The sequence below is a fragment of the Staurois parvus genome, unplaced genomic scaffold (genome assembly GCF_062004578.1).
Source record: "Staurois parvus isolate SC_StPar_1 unplaced genomic scaffold, SC_StPar_1.0 ptg000425l, whole genome shotgun sequence".
In the NCBI taxonomy this organism is placed as follows: Eukaryota; Metazoa; Chordata; class Amphibia; order Anura; family Ranidae; genus Staurois; species Staurois parvus.
The window spans coordinates 941,958-958,878 of NW_028318221.1; the positions used below are offsets into that span (position 1 = coordinate 941,958).

A 16,921-nucleotide genomic window follows, 5' to 3' on the forward strand; every position below is an offset into this window, starting at 1 on the left:
AGTGGCACTTTAAGGTCAATTTGTAAAGAATTTCATTTTGTTGTGAATATTATGTTCACTTTTTTTTTTTTGGTTAGATTGCATGAATATTGTACACACTGAACAGGTGGACAACAAGCTGTAGAATATTATGAAAAGTAGGTTGGTGGCAGTGGTTTCTAAAACATTGTGAGACGCTTCTAAGTGTACATATGTTTCAGGTTTTCCTCATTTTAAAAGTTGTCACCTATGTGAATAACTCTCTGTGCAGCTTGAAGCAAAGGCCATTCTATGGGAAAACACATATACAATAGCGCTGCATGTGTATATATATATATATATATATATATATATATATATATATATATCATTATGACACTCATTAATTTTATGTACATACATAAACTTGCAGTGCCGGCCACTGCCTGTACAGTAAATGTAGCTTTATACAGATGTCAACACACAATCTATGGATATACTGTACATATAAATCTGATGAAGTGTACAATACACAAAAATTAGCAATAATGTGCAATAAACAAATTAAATTCACCTAATCCTTTAAGGTATCTGTTGCACTATTTGTGTATGGTGTGTGTATTTGTATATATACATACACACACCATACACACAGACACATAATTTATACAGTGCCTTTCAGACCAGTCGACAGTTCCCTCATTACTGAATACCAAATCCTACACTAAACTTTTGTTCCATGCGATATTTGTATTTAATCTGACATTAGGTCAGATTTATAAACCAACTGCAGGTTACTGATATAGAGAGAAACATTGTTGAAGAGGTACTGACACACAGAAAATAATAGTGAATGGGGTCTAGGGGCCTGCAAGTAGTTAGCCTTAAATCAGGAAAGTTTGACACTCATATACAGTATCTCACAGAAGTGAGTACACCCCTCACATTTTTGTACATATTTTATTATATCTTTTCATGTGACAACACTGAAGAAATGACACTTTGCTACAATGTACAGTAGTGAGTGTACAGCTTGTATAACAGTGCAAATTTGCTGTCCCCTCAAAATAACTCAACACACAGCCATTAATGTCTAAACTGGTGGCAACAAAAGTGAGTACACCCCTAAGTTTAAAAGTCCAAATTGGGCCCAAAGTGTCAATATTTTGTGTGCCACCATTATTTTCCAGCACTGCTTTAACCCTCTTGGACATGGAGTTCACCAGAGCTTTACAGGTTGCCACTGGAATCCTCTTCCACTCCTCCATGATGACATCATGGAGCTGGTGGATGTTAGAGACCTTGCGATCCTCCACCTTCTGTTTGAGGATGCCCCACAGATGCTCAATAGGGTTTAGGTCTGGAGACATGCTTGGCCAGTCCATCACCTTTATCCTCAGCTTCTTTAGCAAGGCAGTGGTCGTCTTGGAGGTGTGTTTGGGGTCATTATCATGTTGGAATACTGCTCTGCGGCCCAGTCTCCGAAGGGAGGGGATCATGTATGTCAGTATGTTACAGTGCATGCTGGCATTCATGGTTCCCTCAATGAACTGTAGCTTCTCAGTGCTGGCAGCTCTCATGCAGCCCCAGACCATGACACTCCCACCACCATGCTTGACTGTAGGCAAGACACACTTGTCTTTGTACTCCTCACCTGGTCTTCAGCAAACTGTTTGCAAACTTTCTTGTGCATCATCTTTATTTCCCAAAGACAACCTCTGGATATGACGCTGAGCACATGCACTCAACTTCTTTGGTCGACAATGGCAAGGCCTGTTCTGAGTGGAACCTGTCCTGTTAAACCGCTGTATGGTCTTGGCCATCGTGCTGCAGCTCAGTTTCAGGGTCTTGCAATCTTCTTACAGCATAAGCCATCTTTATGTTCAGCAACAATTTTTTTGTCAGATCCTCAGAGAGTTCTTTGCCATGAGGTGCCATGTTGAACTTCCAGTGAACAGTATGAAAGAGTGAGAGCGATAACACCACATTTAACACACCTGCTCCCCATTCACACCTGAGACCTTGTAACACTAACGAGTCACATGACACCCGGGAGGGAAAATGACTAATTGGGCCCAATTTGGACATTTTCACTTAGGGTTGTACTCACTTGTTGCCAGCAGTTTAGACATTAATGGCTGTGTGTTGAGTTATATTGAGGAAACAGTAAATTTACACTGTTATACAAGCAGTACACTCACTACTTTACACTGTAGCAAAGTGTCATTTCTTCAGTGTTGTCACATGAAAAGATACAATAAAATATGTACAAAAATGTGAGCTACTGTGTATATATATATATATATATATATATATATATATATATATCTATATCTCAATTATCAGCTGTGTATGTATATATATTTTAAAAAACAAAATTTCAGTATAGGATTTGCTATTCAAAACATTGCAGAATTTGCCATCTCTGTATACATTTTAGTATTTGTTTATATAATATGTAATGTGAAGAATACAACTGTACAATGCTTTGCAAAACCTTTTGCAAGGCACTGTAGAGATACATTTTTTGTACACATACTGCAATATGCACACAGATATTTCTATATCTACAAAAATGAATCATTATGATACAGGTTTTTCAAGAAGTACAGACTAACAACCTTGAGCATCTGTTTGGATCAATATGTACCTGAAGTTACAGACAAGGCCCAGGTAGAAGGCTAAGGTGCTTATCACAACATTGTGAGTATTTGATTAATGCCTATCTGTCATAGCTAAAGTCCTTCAGGCAAAAACAGGTTAAACATGGGTTAAAGCAGAGCTAAATAATGAAATTATATTATTTCTATAATATTTATATCTCCACAGGAAGATTATTTTTCTTCTTCCTTCTTGCTGGGTGGATGGTCAACCCTCTTGTGAGTGGAATTGTGAACAAAAGGAGATTGAAACCTTATACATTTGCTTATAATCACTGAAGCAAAAACAATAGCCCTGTTTCTTTTTCTGAAGAGAAGGGTCCATCAGAATCTGGGAAATTATGTTGTCATAATCTCGAGCGAACAGCTGCAGGTCTTTGGGGCCTTCTCCATTGTGGTAACAGCATTTTTTTTAATAAACAAGATTTTATCAATATGGACTTGGACCTATGAAGAAAACCTAATTTTCTGTCTGTTGGTTCCAGTAGATGGGAGGTAGGTCAAGACTGTTATCCCAAGTACCAAGACTAAGGAAAAAGCAGAAGAAAGAAGGTTACATTGGACATAAATGCAAAAATATGCTTAAAGAACAGTGTTACTAAGAAGGTACTAAAACACTAGGAACATAAGATCTTAGTACGAAATGCTCTAAAAAAGATACTTGCAAAATTAACAATTAAGAACAACAGTCAAAAAAAGTAAAGATGTTCTTTTCAACAGCCACTTTTTCCCACAGTCAGTTTTTGGTTCTGTAATTGTTAGAAACAAATTAAATACCAAAGTTATCATTACATTTCTGTAGCCCTTCCTTGGTATTCTAAACCCAAAATATGGACATAATACAGTTCCAAACATGTTCCACTGTGTTAACCTCCCTGGAGGTATTTCCGAGTGTAGCTCGGGGTAAAGTTGCAGCACCACAAGCGGTAACCCAGCTACACTTGGGAATACCTTGCAGCATTGCTCCGGGATCTCTTCTGCACTTACCTTGTCCTTCGCTCCCGCAATGTCCCTCCTGCAGTGTCCCTTGCAATGTCCTCCGGCGGATGCCGGCATCCGTCTTCTGGGTTCCGTTCCCTGCAATGTCAGGACGTACGGGGACGGAACGGCGGCAAATTTAAAAATGTGAAACAGTTACATTCACTAAATACACTAAAATCACATAATAAAACATTACTGTATCAAAGCATTTCACATACATTTTGTGCTAGTGCTTTGTCCTGTGCCCAGCGGTGTATTTAGGTTTTGTGCTGCCCTAGGCAACACAAAAATTGTCTGCCCCCATGGACACGGCCAACACCACCCCCCTTTTCCCCTCCAAGGAGAGAGCATGACATTGACCAACACCCCTGCCCCCCACCTGGGAGAACCCTCTAAGACTCCCTTCCCCCCGCCCAGCGATAGAGACACCCATCTTCACAGCTCCGGACATCTCTGAGGAGAGTCAGGCTCTACATACACCATCGAGTAGCCCACAGCCTCTCTCGGATCCCACCTGGTTCTCATGGTGCGCGTGTCCCTTCTTCCATCCCTACTGAAAAGTATAAGCATGCATATGCACTCAGTACTTGGTTTGGGCCTCTTTTGCAGCAATTACTGCCTCAATGTGGCGTGGCATGGAAGCTATCAGCCTGTGGCACTGCTGAGGTGTTATGGAAGACCAAGATGCTTCAATAGCGGCCTTCAGCTCTTCTGTATTGTTCGGTCTCATGTCTCTCATCTTTCTCTTGGCAGGTCAGGCGAGCTTGCTGACCAATCAAGCACAGTAATCCCACGGTCATTGAACCAGGTTTTGGTGCTTATGGCAGTGTGGGCAGGTGCCAAGTCCTGCTGGAAAATGAAGTCAGAATCCCCATAAAGCTCATCTGCGGAAGGAAGCATGAAGTGCTCCAAAATCTCCTGGTAGATGGCTGCGTTGACCCTGGACTTAATTAAGCACAGTGGACCAACACCAGCAGATGACATGGCTCCCCAAATCAACACAGACTGTGGAAACTTCACACTGGACTTCAAGCATCTTGCAGTGTGTGCCTCTCCATTCTTCCTCCATACTCTGGGTCCTTGGTTTCCAAATGAGATGCAAAAGTTGCTCTCATCAGAAAAGAGGACTTTGGACCACTGAGCAACAGACCAGGTCTGTTTTTCTTTAGCTCAGGTAAGACGCTTCTGACGTTGTTTGTTTTTCAGGAGCGGCTTGACAAGAGTAATACGGCATTTGAATCCCATGTCCAGGATCCGTCTGTGTGTGGTGGCTTTTGATGCACTGACTCCAGCCTCAGTCCACTCCTTGTGAAAGTCCCAAACACTTTTGAATGGCCTTTTCCTGACAATCCTCTCCAGGCTGCGGTCATCCCTGCTGCTTGTGCACCTTCTTCTTCCACTTTTTTCCCTTCCACATAACTTTCTATTAATGTGCTTTGATACAGCACTTTGGGAACATCCAGCTTCTTTTGCAATTACCTTTTGAGGCTTTCCCTCCTTATGGATTGTGTCAATGATGGTTTTCTGCACAACTGTCAGGTCAGCAGTCTTTCCCATGATTGTGATTCCTACTGAACCAGACTGAGAGACCATTTAACCACTTCCAGACCGGACACTTTTACCCCCTTCCTGACCAGGGCAATTTTCAGCTTTCAGCGCTATCACACTTTGAATGACAATTGCGCAGTCATGCAACACTGTACCCAAATTAATTTTTTACCATTTTTTTGAGACAGATAAAACTTTATTTTGGTGATATTTATTCACCACTGGGATTTTTATTTTTTTTGCTATGTAATGAAAAAGTCCAAATATTTTGAACAAAAGTGTTTTTTTTAATAAAATTTTGCAAATAAATAATATTTCATCATACATCTTTGCCAAAATGTATTCCGTTATCTTTTTAGCAAAAAAACAAAAAAAAAACAAATTAGTTTATAACCAAAAATTATAATTTTTAAACATTCTTTTTTACATTTTTATTTTTTTATATTATTATTTTTTATTTATTTATTTTTTTTTACATACTGTCACCCTAGCAGTACAGTGTCACCATGGTGACACTGTACTACTTGTGGGGGGTGATGAAGATTTTTTTTTTTTTTTTTTTTTTACTGATTGCTTTTATACCCATATAGGATGTAAAAGCAATCATTTCTCTTTCTCTCTGTGTGCATTCCTGCACTCATTGAGAAATACTGAGTGAGCTGTGATTGGTCACAGCTTGTCACATGGTACAAGGCTGTTGTGAATAGCCTTGTACCATGTGACCTCTGTGATCATTCACAGATTTCACACATAGTAAGCAATGATGTCACAAGTGACATCTTGCTTACTACTTTGCATGTGATCACTGATTGGCCAATCAGTGATCACATGATCGGGACCTCGTACAGAGGTCCCGTCCGATGATCGGTGTTTCACTGTGTCCGGAGGACACAGCGGGCACCGGATCGCGGTGCTGCGCGCTCCCAGGGAGCGCGCACAAGCAGGGTGCGGGGAGGCCGTTCATAAACGGCCACCCGACCCTGTACTGCCACCGTCCGGCCGTTTATATACAACGGCCAGTCGGGAAGTGGTTAAAGGCTCAGGAACCCTTTGCAGGTGTTATGGCTTAATTAGCTGATTAGAGTGGGACACTTTGAGCCAAGAATATTGCACCTTTTCACAATATTCTAATTTTCTGAGATTGTGGATTTGGGGTTTTCATGAGCTGTAAGCCATAATCATCACAATTATGACAAATCATGGCTTGAACTATCTTGTTTTGCATGTAATGAGTCTATCTCATATATTAGCTTCACCTTTTAAGTTGCATTACTGAAATAAATGAACTTTTGCACGATATTCCAATTTTTTTGAGTTTCACCTGTACTTGCAGAATTGAGTGATGATTCGTGGGGAAATTCGTCATCAGACACTGAAAATGATTCTGCGACTTTGCTCAGTGATGTGCGAACTTACCGCTATATTTCAAATTTCAAAAGTGTTTTTGGTTTGATTATATTATTGAATTAAATGTATTATTATATTATTATTTTTTATGATTATTTATTCAATTATAATTTATGATTTCATGTTTCAAATTGTAACATACTTTACTAGACTCTTGTTCGGACAGATTTCAGTGAGTTATTCCTAAAAATTACAGGCCTACAATAAAAAAATACATATTTCCATGCAAAAAAATGTACCGCTTTGAGCACAGAAATACTGACATAATCAGACCACTAGGGAGGTTAATGATGGTAACAAAAAAAAAATTCTAGCATTAATGTAGCATACATGTGCATAGCAGCAAAATTGACTTAACAAAATCACATAAATGTATAAACTATCATGTATACATAAGGACTCATTCACACTTGTGAGGTGATCAGAATATTCTGCAGGAGCACACAGAAAACAATTATTTTCAATGTGCCTTCTTAACACCAGAATGCAAGTACAGAGATTTGCTGTGTGGAAAACTGCAACATGTCTGCAATTTTCCGTACTGCTCCACAGCTCTCTGTTGCAACCTGAAGTGATTGAAATGTCACTTTGTAACATTTCAAATGTTAAAAGGGGGAAACCATGCCCCGCAATGTAAAAATGCAGGGCACCACCTCTCAAATCCTGCCCAACACAGCCCTAGCCCAAAATACACTTTACTGGTCTTAATGTCAGAATAGGTATAAGGCTCATTGTCCCAAAAGTATGAAATAGCTCAGGTTTGGCTCGTATATAGTCTGACACTATTTGTATTTCTAGGGTAAAACGGAAATTTAGTTGTTGAAAATAGAAGTCTGAAAAGGCTATATGTGCTCGACGTGGATGTAACTGCTTTTTTACAAAATAAAAATACTACACTGTATGCTACCTTTCCTGGGCTCTGGTCCGTGAGCTCTTGCTCTAGGATCCACCACCATCAGACTGTTAGCTTATTCATGCACTAGCGAACTCACACATTCTTCAGAGGGATTTCCATACAGAGTACCCAGCTGCATCTGATATCTGATGCATATCCATTCCTGTAGTGGAGAGGTCACATCTTCTGGAGGGATTTCTGTATAGAGCTCAGTTGTTTCTGGCTTCTAGTGAGTGCATAGTGGTGGAGGATTGTCACGGATGTACTCTTCACAGATGTCACCCCATTCCATTAGTTATGATTGATTTAAGCAACACTGTTGGACACTTCACTTTTGGATTTTTAAAATGTCTTTATTATTATGTAAATTATAAGTTCACATGTCTTCACCATATGATTTAGGCACCAGCACTACACTTTTCTATATACATGCTGCTTCAAAACTTGTATATATCTTTTAGCATTGATGGTGCCTTTCCAGATGTGCAAGCTGCCCATTCCATACGCATTAATGCACCCTAATACTATAAGAGGTGCAGGCTTTTGAACTGAGTGCTGATAACAAGCCAGAAGGTCCCAATCCCCTCAAGAGCAAAGGATGTGGCACCCATGGTTCTCAAATTTCGATTCGTCTGACCACAGAACAGTTTTTCACTTTGGAACAGACTATTTTAATTGAGCTTTGGCCCAGAGAAGATGGGAGCGTTTCTGGATCATATTCGGATATGGCTTCTTCTTTGCATGATAGAGCTTGACGTTGCATTTTTGGATGGCACAGCAAACTGTGTTAACAAACAGTGATTTCTGGTAGTATTCCTGAGCCCATGCAGTGATGTCTATCACAGAATCATGCCTTTTTTTAATGCAGTGCTGTCTAAGGGCCTGAAAAACACAAGCATCCAATATTGCGATTTGGCCTTGTCCCTTGCGGGTAGAGATTTCTCCAGGTTCTCTGAATCTTTTGATCATATTGTGTACTGTAGATGATAATATAGTCTTTGCAATTTTACATTGAGGAACATTATTCTGAAATTGTTCAACAATTTTTAGATGCAGCTTTTCACAGATTGGTAAACCTCTGCCCATCTTTACTTCTGAGACACTCTGACTCTCTAAGATGCCCTTTTTTACTCAATCACGTTACTGACCTGTTGCCAATTAACCTAATTAGTTGCAAAATGTTATTTCAGCTCTTTTTTGTCAGTATCGCTTTCTTTACCAGCTTTTTGTTACCCTGTCCTAACTTTTTCGAGATGTGTTACTGCCATCAACTTCAAAAGCGCCTTACTTTTTTTCTTAAAATGGTACATTTTCTAGATGTAAAAATGTGATATGTTTCTATTTTCTGTTGTGAATAAAATATGGGTTTATGAGATTTGCAATCACTGAATTATATTTATATGTAGATTTTACAGTGTCCAAACTTTTTTTTGGAACTGGGATTGTTCTAAAGGCATCACAGCTAAAGATTTTTTGTTACATCTGCATTTTCCACATCTTATCAGCATCTCCTTATCATGTTTCTACAATCTTAGAAAATTAATGGAAGTCTCCAATCAGACAATTAATTAAACTAGATTCAAGTATAAGGCTCTTAGAACTTAAATCAGTGTTACCATTTAGACCAGAATATACTGCACTTGGTGAATACTCTGAGCCAAGACAAGCCCATTTTGGCAAGGCTTCCATGTTTTTAATCACACCTAATTTAAAACATTTTTGAAAAATTCGATTCATTTATTTTTGTCTGCATTGCCTTGGTTTTAAATGATACTAAATCAGTATGAGTAATTGATAAATAGTTATTTGTCACTTTAGCGGTTAGGGCTGAATTTCTGTCACCACAACCTGTATGTGCACAACCTTTATACACCTAAAGGGTCACCCCCTGCAAAGATCACCTCTTCTACACAGAAGAGTCCTAAAACAAGTTCTAATCTGGCTTAGAAAAAAATGACAATGTATAAATGAGCTTATAAAACTTTACTCTATCGATGATGGAAAAACAAAACATTTAGCTCTACTGCAAAAAGTCAAATCTTTAGGATATAGGCACTAGCTTATTGTATCTTATAGTAAATTCAGCTCTCCCAGTGTTTTTTAATTCCTCAGTAGCAAAATGCACTTTACAATTCTAACTAACACAATGAATTTATTACCTGAGGCTGATAAATGCTGCCAGGGTCCCGTGGACCTAGCCCTACAAAGGATCGGTTTGCGGGAGGCGTGCTAGGTGCAGAATACGCTGTTAAATGAGAAAGGAATGTGATTCATAGTACATACGAAGCAAGATGTTAGCTGCAAAAATGCGTCATAAAGACTACACCACAAATGTTTATCAAATATTAAGCACAAAAAACAGGCTAGACCCCAGTAAAGCTTTGCCAGATAAGCATTCTGTCCATTTTCACTGTGTTAAAGGCCAAGCCAATTCAAAACTGACATTTCAGCTTTGTGTGGTGACCGGCATACTAAATTACAGAATTCCCAGTTTGTCCAACTGCCATGGCTATTACAATACAAAATTATCATGTAGTTCTTCTCTTATAGATTCTGCCTAATGTCGAATGAGCAAGGAGAGACCAGACCTAGTGAGTGCTATCAACATTATTGCCTTGCAAAAAGTTTTACACAAGCTAGTGAAACAAAAGTTGCCCCTGGCTTTTCTGAGAGAGAAAAGAAACAGGTGAATCAATCCATTGCTGAGTAGACAAAATGGAAATATCAGTTTTGGGAGGGGCTGACCTTAAAAAAATTATAGCCATTTTAGACACACTGATATCCATGTTAAAGGCATACATCTCTTGGTTGCAACACATAGGTTGATGCATAAAACTCCTTATCCTGACTGCTTTACTCCTGTTCTATACTGAGGATGAGGAATAAGGCTGCTCAAGAACTTGTTTTTGTGACCATAAAATACCAGCACTCACATAGGACACAGAACATTTCATTGCAATTCATGTTAGCAATAATAACAAAAACACATCACTTTTAGTAAGAAAATCTGCTTATTTTTCAATGAAAGATAATTCTTCTTATGAACTAAGAAACAACAACGTTATCTGGTTAGATCCATTTTAATAGTTAGAGCAAGCAAAGGAATATTCAAGTTCATGCTCAGTAACATTCAACAAACACGTAAGCCTGCATTATCAATGCACATTTTTTATTTGCACTAGTATTTTGTGAATACCTTAGTGCCATAAAGGTACTCACTTGGAGACGTGGGTGAAGAGGTACCCCCATCAGATGCAGTAGTAGATTTGGTGTCGGAGGGCAATGCAAGACGGGGCATTCCAGGAGGAGGTGGGGCCAGCATCTGCGTGGAGATATAGTGACTTGAAACCTTCACCTGGCCGCTCCCATTCAGCTGAGATAGCAAGTGGGTGGAGAGCAGATGTAGTAACAGTCTAGGGCATAGCCCCAGATGCAGAATATTGTAAGGGACAATACCCAACTTAAGATAAATTACAATTTTATATGACTATATACAGAAAACCACATGTCAGCAGCTACAGCATCTATCATCATTTCCCACTTATTTTAAATGTGTCACCATTATTTATATAAAAAAAAACTAAATTTTTTTTCAAAACACATTTATCTTTTGAGAAGGCTCACATGCTTACCGGGCCAGGTTGCTGGTTGGACGGGTCACAGGCAAGGGATACCAAGTCCTTCAGGGGATCCTGAGGGTTAAGGTGAGGAGGATAGCGGATTGCTGTGTGTTGGAAGTAAGTGGAGGCAGCCTGGGGAAGTAAGGAGGAAGGTGGGAAGTGTAAAGTTGTGGAGGTGTGGGGACTGCGGGCCAGACCTGAGTAAAGCAAAGGTAATTGTAAGAGAGAAATGGGAAAAGAGAAAAAAGAGAGGGATAAATAAACAACAGAAACAATATGAACACAACAAGAAGATCTGTGATGTGTAACAAAATATACCTGTCCAAACTTCAAACTGTGCACTTATCTGTGCACTCTGAAGGAAGCTAAGCACTCACTAGGGAGTACTTTTTGTTTTTTTCACTCACCACTGTGCACTGCTATGACCGGCCTGTGATGCTGAGTAAAGCCACTAATTCTTGGGGATGTGTCTTGAGGAGATGGACTGTGAAATGGTGATTTATCCAATTCAGATTTCTTCACAGTTGGAGACATTCCTATCCAACCAATTACAATACAGAAAACAAATCAGGATGGAGTATATGTATGTATTTTTATGCAACTGTTATAGATACATTTCCCTAAACAAATAAATAAGGGAGACACTGGACCACTAAAATCTAATTACAGGCAAGATGATATAACATATGTGAGCACCCATTGATAGTGTATAATATGTGAGGTTATGGCAGTAGTTCATTTACACATGTTTACACTAGTTATGAGTAGTGTACTGTAATACACATACTGTATGATGTGGTCTGGAATAACAAAGTTAGTCAATTAGATGTGCAAAATTAGTGATCAAAGGCAGTGTGAAACAAATTGCCATTTTTCCCCAATACAGAGCTGAAGGTCTGGAGCAATTGTACAGATATAATAAAGTGTGATGGCAGAGATACAGTAAGCTTAGCATTAAAACTAAAAAGATAAAAAATTAAATTGTCAAAAGGTGACGATGCAGAGGAGAGGTTCTGTGGTTGATCCAAAAAAAAAAAAAAAATAAAATCTTTATTGATCAACATTCACAGAAAGGGTCTTCCAAAGGGCTCTTTTTAAAGTGTAATTAAAGGCGAAACTTTTTTTTTCATTTTGGAAAGAATAAGGAAGGGTTATAACCCCTGTCACTTTTTTTGCCCTCTGTATCCCATTGGGGAGATTTCCCTTCACTTCCTATCCCACGGTCAAAGCAGTAAGTGAGAGGAAATTCATCCAAAGTGAGGGAATCCCAGAGTGTCACAAGAACTAGGGTCCCTTTTGGACGATTTCCCCTCTATTAGTATTCTGATGTCAACCACAAATGTGAGATTCTCTGTTACTTTCGATGATAATGGTAAACAGGACACCTAGAGAGGGTGACTCTCCCTAGTGCAGGCACAAACTACAATAAAACAAAAAAATGTTTTGCCTTTAGTTACAATTGAATGCTTGCAGTTTTTAGTGATAGTAATTGAATTTATTGTTCTCTTGTATATACACTGCTCAAAAAAATTAAAGGAAAACTTTGAAAACACATCAGATCTCAATGGGTAAACATATCATGCTGGATATCTATACTGATATAGACTGGGTAATGTCTCAGGCAGGGGCAGACTGACCATTTGGAAACTCGGGCACTGCCCGGACAATGGATGGTGTCCTAGGGTATTTCCTCCCAGATCTGGACCAGGGCATCACTGAGCTCCTGGACAGCCTGAGGTGCAACCTGGCAGTGTCGGATAGACCGAAACATGATATCCCAGAGTTGTTCTACTGTATTTAGGTCAGGCGGGCGTGGGAGCCATTCAATGGTATCAATACTTTCATCCTTCAGGAACTGTCTGCATACTCTCTCCACATGAGGCTGGGCATTGTCGTGCACCAGGAGGAACCCAGGACCCACTGCACCAGCGAAGGGTCTGACAATGAGTCCAAGATTTTCATCCCAATACCTAATGGCCATTATCTAGCCCAGTGGTCGGCAAGCCGCGGCTCGCGAGCCACATGCGGCTCTTTACCCGCTTTAATGCGGCTCTTGTGTGCCGGGCGCCCGCTCCCCTCCCTCCTCTCGAGCGGCAGGGACTCTGCAGCGTGATCCAAAAAAAAAAACAACCAGGGCAGCGCGCTCAAATGCAATGATTGGCCAGTCTCGCTGCCACTCACATCCTGATAGCCAGTGATTGGCTGTCAGGATGTGTGTAGGCGGGGCAGCGTGACGAACGTGAGAGGAGCTAGGCTCCTCTCACAGTCCGCCCTGAAGACCTGAACGGTGCGGGAACACGGCGAGAGGAACGCGCGGAGCAAAGGTAAGTGAACTGACACAGGGGGGACTTGGCTTACTACTTGCTACTTACTTACTACTACTATATGAGGGATGAATTAATATGGGGGATGAATTACTATAGGGGGGATGAATTACTATATGAGGGATGAATTACTATATGAGAGATGAATTACTATAGGGGGGATGAATTACTATAGGGGGGATGAATTACTATAGGGGGGTGAATTACTATGGGGGATGAATTACTATATGGGGGATGAATTACTATATGGGGGATGAATTACTATGGGAGATGAATTACTATGGTGGATGAATTACTATATGGGGGATGAATTACTATATGGGGGATGAATTACTATGGGGGATGAATTACTATGGGGGATGAATTACTATGGGGGATGAATTACTATGGGGGATGAATTACTATATGGGGGATGAATTACTATATGGGGGATGAATTACTATGGGGGATGAATTACTATATGGGGGATGAATTACTATATGGGGGATTAATTACTATATGGGGGATGAATTACTATATGGGGGATGAATTACTATGGGGGATGAATTACTATAAAAACTTATTGAAACTAAAAACAGTTTTAAAAATGTGGCTCTCAAAATAAATTTCAATCGTGGTTTTGGCGAGATTTGGCTCAGTTGAAAAAAAAGGTTGCCCACCACTGATCTAGCCTATAGAGGTCTGTGCTTTCCTCCATGGATATGCTGCCCCAGACCATCACTGATCCACCACCAAAACCATCATGCTGAACAATGTTACAGGCAGCATAATGTTCTCCACAGCTACTTTAGACTCTTTCACATGTGCTCAGAGTGAACCTGCTCTCATCTGTGAAAAGCACACGGTGCCAGTGGCGGACCTGCCAATTCTGGTGTTCAATGGAAAATGCCAATCGAGCTTTATGGTGTAGGGCAGTCAGCATAGGGCCCACTAGAGGATGTCAGGCCCTCAAGCCACATTCATGAAGTCTGTTTCTGATTGTTTAGTCAGAGGCATTCACACCAGTGGTCTGCTGGAGGTCATTTTGTAGAAGTCATTATTTTAAATTTAGTAACATTACACGGATCATACCATCCAATCAGCCTGTGTGGCTGTCAAACTGGGATCAGTGCCTGTTTCTGTGCACCTGCTGATTCCCAAAAGACATGAGTGGGATTGCCTTCACACAGATAGACTGTTAATCCGCAAAATATATTTTTTTTGTTAAGCTTTAATCTTTCCCGTGCTTATTTTGCTAAATTTGGTTAATAAATATGGTAAATATGACAATGAGTAGTAATTGGCACGATCGCACATTTTTTAAATCAGTTCTGTTTGACTAAGAACAGGCATTGTACACGCCAATGTCGTCCTCTGAGGAAGCCATTTCAAGTGGAACATATAAAGAGAGTAAGATCTTCTCTCTGCACAAGGGCTCATCATTTCAGCTGGTTCTCAATTTTCCTTATCATGCTGACCTCCCTTTGGACCTAACAGCTATAAACTTGGTGAGATGGTTCTTGTTTTTTCTTTTTTATCCCTTTAATTTTAACATGATAAATCACACAAGTGTAATACCAAGGATATATTGCCAAAGCTTTCAATTTACATCTACTATACAGTATATGAGATAAAGTTTTTACTAGAACACAAAATCATGTAAACATTACAAATAAATGTTTTTTTTTCAGGTGTAGCCTCACCATGCTGGATGTTTATTATTGGGTTGTTAAAAGGGTATGCTGAGGGTATTTTCCCCTTAAATAAGTATTAGACTACACTAGATTGTAAGCTCTAATGAGCAGGGCCCTGGCCCTCCGTTTCCTCTTGTACCAAATTGTATTGTAACTGTATGGACTACCTTCATTTTGCAAAGCTCTGCACAAACTGTTGGCGCTATATACAGTTGTGTTCAAAATAATAGCAGTGTGTTGAAAAAAGTGAATAAAGCTCAAAATCCTTCTAATAGCTTTTATTTCCATACACACAAATGCATTGGGAACACTACACATTCTATTCCAAATCAAAACATGAAGAAAAATCTATCAAATTTGTGTTGTTCCTCTAAAAAAAATTAAAGAAAAGTGAATATTAGACTGAAAAAAATAGCAGTGTTTGTATTATTCTTTACAAACTCAAACATTCACTATATAAAATGAAAAATGTTTGAAGATTTTGCTTTCCTTTGAATCAATTAATATTTAGATGTATAACCACTGTTTCTGAGAACTGCTGTACATCTATGTTGCATGGAGTCAACCAAATTCTGGCACCTGTAAACAGGTATTCCAGCCCAGGATGACTGGACTACATTCCACAGTTCTTCTCTATTTCTTGGTTTTGCCTCAGAAACTGCATTTTTGATGTCACCCCACGAGTTTTCTATTGGATTAAGATCTGGGGATTGGGCTGGCCACTCCATAACGTCAATCTTGTTGGTCTGGAACCAAGATGTTGCACGTTTACTGGTGTGTTTGGGGTCGTTGTCTTGTTGGAACACCCATTTCAAGGGCATTTCCTCTTCAGCATAAGGCAGTATGACCTCTTCAAGTATTGTGATGTATTCAAACTGATCCATGATCCCTGGTATGCGATAAATAGGCCCAACACTGTAGTATGAGAAAAATCCCCATATCATGATGCTTGCGCAACCATGCTTCACTCTCTTCACAGTGTACTGTGGTTTGAATTCAGTGTTTGGGGGTCGTCTGACAAACTGTCTCTGGCCACTAGACCCAAAAAGAACAATCTTACTTTCATCAGTCCACAAAATGTTGCGCCATTTCTCTTTAGGCCAGTCAATGTGCTCTTTGGCAAATTGTAACCTCTTCAGCACGTCTTTTTTTCAACAGTGGGACTTTGCGGGGGCTTCTTGCAGATAGCTTGGCTTCACATAGGCGTCTTCTAATTGTAACAGTACTCACAGGTAACTTTAGACCTTCTTTCATCTTCCTGGAGCTGATTGTTGGCTGAGTCCTTGCCATTTTGGCTATTCTTCTATCCATTCGAATGGTAGTTTTTCACTTTCTTCCACGTCTTTCAGGTTTTAGTTGCCATTTTAAAGCATTTGCGATCATTTTAGCTGAGCAGCCTATCATTTTCTGCACTTCTTTATATGTTTTCCCCTCTCCAATCAACTTTTTAATCAAGGTACGCTGTTCTAAACAATGTCTGGAACGACCCATTTTCCTCAGAATTTCAGAGAGAAATGCACTGTAACCAGCATGTACAACATTTGCTGCCTTCTTTCCTTAAATAATGGCAATATTGCCACCTGTTTTTCAAAGAATGAATGACCTCACTAATAGAACTCCACACTGCTATTATTTTGAACATGCCCCTTTCAATTAGTGATTCAATTACACAGAATCAGCAGCATGCATGTCATGACTGTTGGGTCTGTTGGATTTCTATTACTCTACTACACCTGCTAGTAAATTATTTGCCACGTAGAAATATAATTTCTACCAAAAACAGTGATTGATCAGGTTAGTGATGTCTGACTGCTATTATTTGAACACAACTGTAAATCCTGTATAATAATAATAG

General features: G+C 39.6%; 1 protein-coding gene across 4 annotated transcripts in view; it reads right to left on the minus strand.

Annotated features, from left to right (window-relative positions):
* Positions 1–2,312: 2,312 nt before the first annotated feature.
* The window catches only part of NFIC (nuclear factor I C), a 160,506-nt gene continuing 145,897 nt past the window's right edge, over positions 2,313–16,921 (minus strand). Inside the window, exons 7-11 of one of the 4 annotated variants that reach the window (XM_089687411.1) lie at positions 11,477–11,605; positions 11,082–11,266; positions 10,669–10,771; positions 9,609–9,694; positions 2,314–3,145 (exon numbers count right to left, since the gene is read on the minus strand). In XM_089687411.1, coding sequence (XP_089543537.1) covers positions 3,128–3,145; positions 9,609–9,694; positions 10,669–10,771; positions 11,082–11,266; positions 11,477–11,605 — 521 coding nt within the window. In that variant the 3' untranslated portion in view covers positions 2,314–3,127. Of the gene's footprint in view, positions 3,146–9,608; positions 9,695–10,668; positions 10,823–11,081; positions 11,267–11,476; positions 11,606–16,921 lie in introns of all 4 variants that reach the window. The other 3 variants (XM_089687409.1, XM_089687410.1, XM_089687412.1) reach the window with 3 other exon arrangements.